Raw genomic sequence first — 10,877 nt, forward strand, 5'->3', positions numbered from 1 at the left:
TGTTACACTGAGTGGAAAGCGAGAATATTTGTTTTGCGCTCAACGGTTTCCGTTTATATGTCTTGATTGGCAATCAAATAATTAATTATGCAAATAATATAACGAGTGAGAAATGGGGCCGCGTGCCTCTCAATTTGCTGTTTTAAGTGTACCACAAGAGGAGTGATGCAGCTGCTGACTACGTTTGGTCTCTCCCGGCATGGTGTCTGAGTGGAAGGTGTGCCGGAGGTGTGTCTGCTCCCACGAAGGTGATTGCCGGTAAAACACCAATCAGCATGTGAGCAACTTTAAAGATGGCAGAAACGCCAGATTAAATCGCTGTGTTTTGTTTGTAAAATGGGTGTAAGTAGTCGGAGGAGGACGACATTCCACTGATCAGTGTGGTATGTACTTGGTGATCAGAGACGAAATTTTATCTTTAAGCGTCATGTTCTTTGAGCGATGGTGTTATCTTAGAAACAAGCATCGTTTCTCCTGATTAATTTTCCTGTTGAACTCAATGGAAAAAATATTCAGGAGAAACAATGCTTGTAGTATCTACTGCAAATATGTTCCATACTGTATCAGCATAATTTATGTTGATGTTGATAGGTCACAGACATCAGGAATTCACGGCATGCAAATTATATGCAACCAAATACAAAACATGACTCTGTTATTTGACATTATGTTAATTTGTCTACTGACAAGTGAATTTCCCTGTTTCTAGCTTTCCCCCAAACAGTTCACTGCAGCAAAAGTAAGCGAGCAAATGGTGGCACAGGAGGTCTCAGGAGTGCATTTGTTTAATTCTTGCTAATTTTCTGACCAATGATTTGTTGTTAAGACCATTAAAAGCTTAATATTTTGCCATTTAGGGCTTGGTCCATTTTTTTGCCCAGGGGTGTACAATCATATTAATATGTAGAGGTAAAGTCTGACTATCGTATTTTGTGTTAGCTTTACATTTACTTCGACAGATTATTTGAATTCAAGAAAAAAATTAGGCTACTCTTCGGTATCCGTGTCCGCATTCAGTGAATGTTGATGATCTGACTGGTGCAGGTTCTACACTTCAACTTATTTTGGTAAACGTTAAGTAAAAACATTAGGCCTATTATTTCTAATTATTAAAATCGATTTTTCTAAATTGACTTCAGTGTTTAAATTCTCTATGACATAGCGCTAGACTTTGGAATTGACCTAGAGTATAACATTGCAAATGGTTATTCGTAACTGACACGTTCGTATCAAGCGAAATAAATAAAAACAGGAGGATACCAATAGTCAATGTAAGGAGGTTGCATCCTCTATTTGAAGCAGACGACTCGCATCTTATTGTCTTTATAATTTACAGAGCATTATACTAACCCTGGTAGGAAAGCAAACAAGCATTTTCATGTTCATATAAGACAATGGCTTAAAATTATGTATTGTGTATTATACAGTATATAATATTTTTTTAAGTAAAAGGACAAACGACTATTTACCATCCCGTCGTGTTGCAGCCAGCATCCCGCACTGATAAGATTTCGGAGCGTGTTCATAAGGCTTCGGAGTGGTAGCATAACATTCCAACCTGCGTAGCTCAGGCGTGCAGCATGGCTATACAACTAAAGACCATCCCATGATCAAATCCTCATTCACCAAATGGCACATAGGATATACCCAACGTTTTCATTCACTCATTACAATTATCAAAAATAATTAAAGACTGGCAATAAAGTATGTTTTCATTAGCACAGACTACAGCAGAAATAACTGCAAAACGCGCCAAGGAACGCTGCTGTCCATCGTCATACTGGCTCCATAAGGAAATTTTCATTCCGCAAATGGTAAAAGATGCTAAAGACCGTTAATTTACAGATGTCATTGCATACGTCTGTAATTCGAGTTTATGTTCACCAAAAGAAAAATATTATGCCTTATCGAATTATCGTTATGGCACGACGACTCTTAACCTCTGCTAAATGTGACAGACTGCAGGTGCCGCGTCCTCCACATGTAGGCTAAAATAGAGCAGAAACACGAATATTTAAAAACAGGGATTATGTATTTAGTCGTTGTATATTTCCTGCGAATTACGTGAATTCATCCGCTGAAGTTTTCCTTTTCTATAATATTTGCCCCGTTATCACCGTATGCTGTTCTTACGTACCAAATAGCGGACACTTCGAAGGTCTCAGGAAAACCCGGAACGGATTTTAAACGGAACAGCCTTTGAACGGAACCGATCTCACCTTTGAGCGGAACGGGTCTTGGAACGAAACGGAACGGATCTCACCTGGACGAGATCCTTTTTAAGCTTATAACAGAGGAAGAAACTCGGGGTGGTGGAAATATTGGGGAAAATGTGTAAGGTTTTATGACTTATTATTGGTAATTGTAACAGACAAAAACACAACACATTTCTCATAGCTCTTAACTGAAGAGCAAAGTGAACCAGAGGGGTTTGTGTGTGGGGTGCAGTTGGCTTTTTCGCAATGAAACTATTTTTCTGTATACTCCATGTTTTTATTTGACTGTATATTAGGCTGCCTATCACTTGTAGCAGATCAAAAACGAATATTGGAATATTGCTGTGCATGAGCTGTATTCTGCTTTCCTGGGTATTCACTTTATTAACTTTCTTAACTAACAAATATCATCAATTCTTCACTCAACCTAACTTTGAGTTTGACCGCTCTATCAATAATAATAATAATAATAACAATAATAATAATTATTATTATTATACATGTAGACCACAAACACTGTGTTCAGTTAATCTTTCAATAATTTGCTATTAAGATTAAAAAAACTCAAAAAAGAGTTCCCAAATTTAATATTTGCAATTATTGCAATATTCAAATGGAATATTCCATCAACGGATTCCAAGTGAAGCATGCAGCAAATCCAATATTGAAGCCTGAGCAGTTGGTGGAATACAATTACACAAATGACCACCAGACGGCACTAGATGCTTCTCACTATTCATGTGAATTCATGAATTTTATATAAAAATGATAGACTTTCTAGACAGCAGTGGTGTGGGCTAGGTTTGGAGGCAGGTTGTCCTGCTTAGACTAAGCCTTGTGTATCCAAAATGGGGCCTTCATGGTTGTTAAGATTTGCCTGTCCTGTGCTGGGCTGCAGTCTATTGGGTATTGTGTGGCATTAAATGAATCTGAGGTGGTGTTCTGCAACATGGAACTAACCTAAAGTGAATCTATGATTTTTTTTTTAAAAGCAAAAGAAACGTTAGTTAAAGGGGTTTTCCCCCCAAGATTTAACTATACTGTGTATGTTAAAATGATAATTCACACTCGTGTGCTTTTGATATTATTTAATATTTGGTGTTTGTTTTCAGTTGGCCCAGACAGTTTTCGTGTGCAATGAAGGATATTTTACATACTTGAGAAAGTTTTTCTACTTTACAGTGACTGGTATAAGGCATGTGGGGGTTGGTGGTCCAAAGCAAGGAAATTCTCTTTTCTTACTCCAAAGCGGCTTTTACCAGCTTAACATGAACATTTTGAATGTGTTCCAACTTTTTCCAACATGAAAATTATCTGGAGTGGAAAGGGTTTCCAAGAGGGACTTGTCAAGTTAGCTTACTAAACAAACTCAGCTTTGATTCCATGATTAATTTTCTTTTCTATTCTTGTTAACCCTCTTTAATCGTTAGGTTGGAATGCCTGTTTGCACCATCAGTATATATCAGCACTCACTCCTGCAACCTGTGCTATCAATTCAGGAGAATACAGCCGAGCATATGATGTCAGCTGCTGCTTTGTATTGCACGGCAGTTTACAAGACAGGCTCATACAGACACAAGCTGGAGGAACAGACTTCATGTGCAGCTCAACAGCTGGACTGCTGGCACCTGATTGGTAGTCGCTTGTGTGCGATGAGACCCTGTCACCCCAGCGTCCATCTTCTCCTGTCTACAAAATTCTACTGTCAAATAATATCCAATAATGAGTGTGGTGGAGTCAGGAGACACCCTGTCAAATAGCTGGTCATTGGGTCAGGTGGAGCATTGAGTACTGTGATCTCAGTCTGAATGTATTAAAAATCTAATGTGAACAGATGACTGTGTTTCAGATATTCTCTATGTGTTGGACTGACTGTAGACAGAAACTAAAACAGTTTTATGGTAGCTAGACCATTGGATTTAATTGTCCATTACGACCCTTGTTTTCATGTGTCACATGTTATTTATGGACCTTTTCAACCCGTTTCCCAAACCCTCAGCCAGGAAGGGAGGGTTTTGGGAAACTGTCTGAAAAGAGGCTTTGAAAGGTTACATGCTTCTAATGTAACCTTAACAAATCCAGTCATGTGACACAAAGAAAGATGTTCAAATAAAAAATTACAAAAAAGAGTTCAGTAATTATGAAATGAATCATTTAAAATAAATCTGAGCATATTTTTAGTGGCCATCATTTATACTAATCAAATACTTCAAAATGACACTTGAAAGCATTTTAAAATGAATCACAAAACCAACCAAACTTTACCTTTCAAATTTTACAACTTGTGAAATTGCACAGTACTGGAAATATTTCCCTGCAGCATTTGTGACCTTATGATTAGTGTGATATGTTGTCAGAAAGGTACTTTGCAAAGAGGATCAATGCATTTTAGTACCAAACAGTGCTTTCCCTCAAACCCTCTCTTGCACACTCAGCCACAGAAGTCATTGTTTATAGAAAGGTTTTAGCCTGGATTTGAAATGTGCCTTATATTAAGGCATAGATGTAAGTATAGTTTTGTCCGTGTAGTAATTTATGATGCATACCCTCCCCCTTCACCACTCAATTGGCATCTTGGCTTTGCTTCCCACACCACACCCCACCCCCCCCTTCATCCCACCCCACAAATCTACAAGTATAGTTTCAATGTGAAAATCCTGCATGAAAATTTTTTCACTTATTTAAGACTATTGGACTGGAATGTGGGAACATTAATTTATGCAAACAATCACAGAGCAATCAAATTTTTGACAAATATGTGGAAAATCCCACAACAGAAGCTGCCGTGGTTTGAGAGACCATATTGGCTACTTCCTCTGCACATGTGAATGCACATGGACCTTCCTGTTCTTCCTGTTCTCCAAGAAGGACTTTTGTTCCAACATTTTAATTAGGTCATTGCCCATGCTCTTTGTGGAATTTGAAAGATGCCCAATCTCGTGGGTTGTAAGGATCACCCCATCTCTTGTTACCATGGAAAGCGCTAAAGGAACCTCCTCCTTGCTACGTCATCGAACCAAATCCGGGGTTTTGGGGGGGGATGTGTGTGTGTGGTTGTGTGTGGAGGAAGGCGGGTGAAGTGCAGGTTACTTGCGGTCAAAATACTAACTGCTAACTGTCCCAATCGAAAAATTCCGTTGACTTTGCTTTCCCATGAATATTTTTAATTGGACAGCATCGAGTAAATTACAGAGCAAATAAAAATATGTAATTTACAACACGAAGTAAATTACAGAACAAACATACTATGATTGTGATGGCGCGTAAATGAACGACTTATTCTGGTTCCTCGACGGGAAAAATGACAATAACCCACATTCCAGATGCTGAATGCATGTTCCCCTGATATAATGTCTGGATTTTGCCACGTTAATTTGAACAACGATTGAAAATGAATGCAGTTCACAAGGTCAAAGCATTATCTGCAAAATGAATGGAAGTGAACACTGTCCAGAAAGTGAGAACACACACGGCAAGGGAAGGGTTACTTAAATGTTAAACCCCTCCCATTATTGTCAGGCAATGTATTAATAATCGCACCACCAAAAACTTCCCTTTAAAAGCGAGCAGCCGGCAAGCAGCCGGCAGAAGAGGGGTGCTGTCTGTAGACTCGTGGTGCTGAAAGGACAGCCTGCAGTGATGTGGTCAGTGTTCTTCGTTTTTCTGTCTTACTTGGACAGAAACTTCGTAAAGTGCGATTTTTTGCGCCAATCGATGGACGCAGAGAAAGACGACATATTTTACATGTTGAATAGTACTTTTTGTACCAAAATGTCCAGATTTGGGGATAATTATATTCATCAGGTGTCAGACGGCGTTGAGGAGGTCCGTTTGGTCTACGATCCTGTGGGTAATTTGGTGGACTGTTCTGAGACAGGCAATCATATCCAAGTGAAGTCGTTCATGTATGTTTGTCGGGTGGGGTTTAAGGAACAGAGAGTTAAGCCCGGCTATTCAGTGAAGAATCTGGCCGACATGACCGAGGCTAAATCCACCTGTCAAGCTTTCCGGGAGCGTTCACAGCAAACGAGAAAAACAACAAAAGCACAGATTGCTCAAGGTCCACTGACGCTGGACAAACAGGGAGACGAAAATCACGCTTCGGAGGGGAGCAGCGAAGTTCTGCACCGCTCAAAGCGAGGCTTCACTTATCCCGGGACGCTCTGGTGTGGTGCTGGCAATATCGCTGATAATTATGATCATTTGGGTAGGTAGGCTATTGATGTAACTATTTATTATTTACTGACGAATATCCATAAAATTCTTATTTTACGACGTGCCAACTTTTCTCATGCATGGTGTACATGTAAGTGGAGAGTATAAATGTGCAACTTTAGTGTGCAACTGTTGCGTAATCAAATGAATGAGTCTCTACAGCTGTTTGCTCTTTTTGTGCACTAACCTAGCGGACTGTATCTGGACTTCTTGCAGGTGAATTCGCAGAGACGGACAGCTGTTGCCGCGTGCATGACCATTGCCCCTACGTCATCCATCCATTCTCCTCCAAGTTCGGCTACACCAACTTTAAGTGGCATAGCATCTGCCACTGCGACTGCGATAATGAGTGAGTTTCATTAGCTCACATGCCAAACAATGCTACTGTCCACGCCTGAAATGCTTACCTTACCGGAAGATCCGATGAGAACAAAATGATGCCTAAATTATGCAAAAGTTAGGAAAAAATATAACAAGTCAAACTCAGAATTTCGTTTTTGTGTTGCTTTTCCCTTAGTGGTTAAAAAAAAAAAAAACTAGAAATGAGTAAATGTGCTAATGAATGCAAATTACAGAAATATTTTTCAAACACAGACACAAAGTTCTCCTAGTATGGTATCAATGAACGATAGCCTTATTTACACATCATCTTTTGTCTGCATTTTTCAGATTGAAGGCTTGTCTCAGGAAAGTGAATGACACTTCCTCCAGGGTCGTGGGACAGGCTTTTTTCAATGTCATTGAGGTACCCTGCTTTGAGTTCACGTACGAGGAGCAATGTGTGGAACGCCACTGGTATGGAATGTAAGTATGAAAGAAAACTTAAGTTTACACACATTTTAGTTCATGTGCTGTGTTTAGAGAGTTGAAATGGACAGACAGCTGGTTCTGAGTGAATATAAAAATAACTTTTCTTTTTTTCCGTGTTTATAAAGGTGTAAAAGGTACGACAAGGCCCCGGTTGCTGTGGTCAAAGAGTCGATCCCATATGATTTTGGAGGCATTGACGTTATTGATCAACTCACTATTGCCCCCCGAGTAGAGAACATACCAATCAGAGAAGAGGGGGATGTGATGGAAAGCACAAGGCAGAGTGCCTCCTCTGGCCCCCAGACCACCCCCGGCCCTGAAGAGCCATCCCTCGGGAACGTGGTCTCAGCTGCCGAGGACTTCATCAAAGTGCTGGCCACTGTCTCCTCCTCCCATAGCTCCTCCTCCTCTTCCTCCTCCTCCTCAGAGACCTCCAGAGGGGATGCACAGGGCGCTGACAAGAAGAAGAAAAATAAAACTGGCAAGAAGAGGAAAAACCAAAGAAGGAAGGGAAAGGGTAAGGGGAGGAAAAGAAAGCAAATGGTTAAAATGGTCAAACAGTTCAAAGTGGAGCAGGCCGCCGTGACTACCTGTCACAGAGCAGAAGGCGTCCTGGACAAGAGCCATTTTGTGAACAGCCCTGTTCAACTGAATCATAAACAGGAGAGCAATATGAACAATTTCATGGACAGTGTTATGGATCTGGAGGGAAAAGATGAGGTTTCTGTTAATGTAATTCTATCAGAAAGACCGGTAGACAGAAGCTCTAGTGCCACAGATGACTTAAACATTATTGTCACAGAGCTGATGCCTCAGGTGGTGGAGCGCCAAACAGAGACAGTGCCTCCCAGCACAGCAGCCACTCCATTCAGAGCAAAGAAAGTGAGGTCACAGGCTAGGCGAGGCAATAAGAAAAGGAGAAAAATGAGCGCCCGTGTTTCCATGAACGCGGTCCCTTTTGTTGACACGATCAAAGACAGCCCTCAGAGAGCAGCAGATGAAAGTGCCGTCTCCACAGCCACTGTGTCTGCGGCCGGTCAGGACCCGGAGCTCCAGCACTTAGAAACCCGGACAGAGAACCTTTTTTTCACCACCACCACCACCACCACGGCCAACATGCCTACTCTGACTCACCCCAAAGCCAAGAACAAGAAGCCAAAGGAAAAAGGTGGAAAAAAGAAGAGGAGAAAAGTGGCTTCCTCTCCCTCTGCGCTCGTAGTCCCAGTTCAGAGTGTTGCGCAATAGAGTGATAGTGCATGATTGTGATTTAGATGGCTCAGTCAGCTCTTTAATTTACCATGATACACACATTATTTCATGTTTAAAGTGGTGGTTCTCCAAAAATGTACATATAATTTTCTGCCTTTCAATATGACGTACTGTGCATGCAAAGAAGAATTTTACCAAATTTGTAGAAAATCTTGAATATCTAATAAAATTTTGATATTGTATAATAAAAAAAATAATATAGTAACTTAGTAGTGTACTGAATGCAGACCACTTTCAATATACACTATCACAATTCTTTTTTTTTTTTTTTTAACATTTTGAAACTATGTTTCTAACCACAACAATAAAATCAGGTATGGTGTCAATACGTGTTTAACTTCCAAATGAACCTCATGGCTGGGCTAATGAGTTATATGTTACCGGAAGTTGATTTTGAAATGCAGTTCTGTGCATGCTACTGGTGGGTATATACTTTCCTTTTGTTTTCAGTTATCAATGCTAATGCTGCTAACTGTTGGCAGTCGTAAATTTATGTAGATAGCAAATTCAATTCAAAACTCTTCATTGGATGCATCACAGAACTTATTGAAAGGCAAAATATTAAATTAAAAATTTCAGCCAGCAATTAAAGTTTTTTTGGGAAATCAACATACTGCCACAAGTCACTCTCAAACGTCATTCACTGAATGGAGAAATGACAAGCTTATACACTCAGAGACTACTGCAAAAAACTGTATCATTTGTCTTTTAAAAATAAATGTTATTGGAAAAAAGGTGTTCTCATCTAGTCACACATTACAATATCTTAACAGCAGTTGCAGGTGATTAATAAAGATTCATTTTGGGCAGAGCTGGAGGCCATAGCAATCTGCATTGCTTGCAGTTTGAAAGCGAAAGAAGAAGTAGTTTGCTTGGTATCTGCATACCAAGGGACCAATGTAAATCTGGTAGTTTCAAGTTATTGCGACTTACTTACATCGCTGCTATTGGCTGCTAGAATGTACACAGAGAAGCCAAGCATCTTTAGCATCTTGAGCATTGCAAGTTAGTTTCCCTTTTTTTGCATACCATAAGGAGACTTTGGCTCTCCACGTACCTTCCAGGAGGGCTTAAGGCTTTGTCTATAACAGGGTCACATTCTTAAAGGTGGATAATCCGCACCCTGCACGGCCTACACCTTCCAGTGTTAAATGAGGCCAGGAACACCCTTCACGGGGACCCAAAATCCCAGATCAGCTGACCCTCACATGGTCCCACACAAAAGAAAGGAATCCTGCCTGAAAATTTACATGTGTGCATAAGTAGGTGCTACATAGCAAATGTGACCAGGGGCACATTTTAGGACAACGTGATGCTGTAGATTGATTTCCCAAGAGCTAAAAGTCTGTGATTTAACATCTGTAAATCTATCTTGCCAACTCTGCAAATGCTTATGATAAGTAATAAAGGTGCAAACTGATACTGTCTGTGTGGTAATAGTTCTGCATTCAATACGTTCTGATCATTATAAGCTGTGTAATGAGAATGGGCTGCTGGGTAGCTCATCCTGTTAAGGCACTGGTCTAGTGCATGGATGGGGAAAAAAGCAAAACACATCCCAGCCATGCCAGTCTTGACTGTGGCTGCTAGCCTTGCAAGGCGGTGCATAATTGGCAATAGAATCGCCAAGGGTTAAAGAGGGTTCATTCGGCTGGGATTCACATCTCATCACTCTCTAGTGGCCCTTGCTGGTCGATCAGGTGCCTGCAAGTCTGCTGTTAAGCTGCAAATGAATATTCTTCAGACTCATCTCTGCGTGAGCCTGACCCATCTATGTGAGCCTGACCCATCTTTGTGAGCTCAACTCATCTCTGTGTGATCTCAATTCAGCTCTGCGTGAGCCCAATTTGAGAACTGTGGTGCAGCACTTGGTATCGCGTGCTTTGGAGGAGAGCATATGCTTGCTTGTGCACTCCTGAATCAATAGCAGAGAATACAGCAATGAGTGTTGATATATATGTTTGGGCATTCCAAATTGGGGATAAAAGGGGGGGAGGCATTAAAAAAAAACAATGAGGACTTTCATGCTAAATATCACACTCTCGTGCCGTGGGACGTTAACAAGGCATTCGGAAGAACCTGGCACAGCAGCACATTGTACAGTGGCTCAGTGCAGTCACAAAGAATAGCCCAATTGTTTCAGATTTTTTTTTCTGGTTTCACGCACCATGGTAACTGCTGCACAATTTACTCACATGAACCCTGCCACCCTTTTCGTCGGAAGAGCTTTTTCCTTCCATCCTATGATGCACAAATCCATTCAGCTCCTGGCCTGCGGTCTCCAGGGCCTGAATAATGTAGGTTTTCTATTTCACGGTAACTCAATACTCTACACTATTTTAATGAAAGTGCATTAACATAATCCTA

The 10,877-nt window shown here is 40.7% G+C and overlaps 1 protein-coding gene and 1 long non-coding RNA gene across 2 annotated transcripts; both read left to right on the top strand.

The window, feature by feature from the left end:
• Window positions 1–16: 16 nt before the first annotated feature.
• Window positions 17–9,930, top strand: proca1 (protein interacting with cyclin A1). Its single transcript, XM_064302191.1, has 4 exons — window positions 17–248; window positions 6,648–6,780; window positions 7,101–7,235; window positions 7,367–9,930. The coding sequence occupies exons 1-4, from the start codon at window positions 200–202 to the stop codon at window positions 8,484–8,486; spliced, it is 1,437 nt and encodes a 478-aa protein (XP_064158261.1). The 5' UTR covers window positions 17–199; the 3' UTR covers window positions 8,487–9,930.
• LOC135236043 (uncharacterized) lies at window positions 254–4,051 on the top strand. The gene is made up of 2 exons (XR_010324497.1): window positions 254–383; window positions 3,647–4,051. It is a non-coding gene; the product is annotated as an uncharacterized LOC135236043 (long non-coding RNA).
• Window positions 9,931–10,877: the final 947 nt, after the last annotated feature.

The sequence above is a fragment of the Anguilla rostrata genome, chromosome 12 (genome assembly GCF_018555375.3).
Source record: "Anguilla rostrata isolate EN2019 chromosome 12, ASM1855537v3, whole genome shotgun sequence".
Lineage (NCBI taxonomy): Eukaryota > Metazoa > Chordata > Actinopteri > Anguilliformes > Anguillidae > Anguilla > Anguilla rostrata.

Coding starts and splice junctions, on each gene's coding strand:
- proca1 (XM_064302191.1), top strand. CDS start 200: ATGGTGTCTGAGTGGAAGGTGTGCCGGAGGTGTGTCTGCTCCCACGAA. Junction 249..6,647: donor GTGTGTCTGCTCCCACGAAG/GTGATTGCCGGT, acceptor GACTTCTTGCAG/GTGAATTCGCAGAGACGGAC. Junction 7,236..7,366: donor GAACGCCACTGGTATGGAAT/GTAAGTATGAAA, acceptor GTGTTTATAAAG/GTGTAAAAGGTACGACAAGG.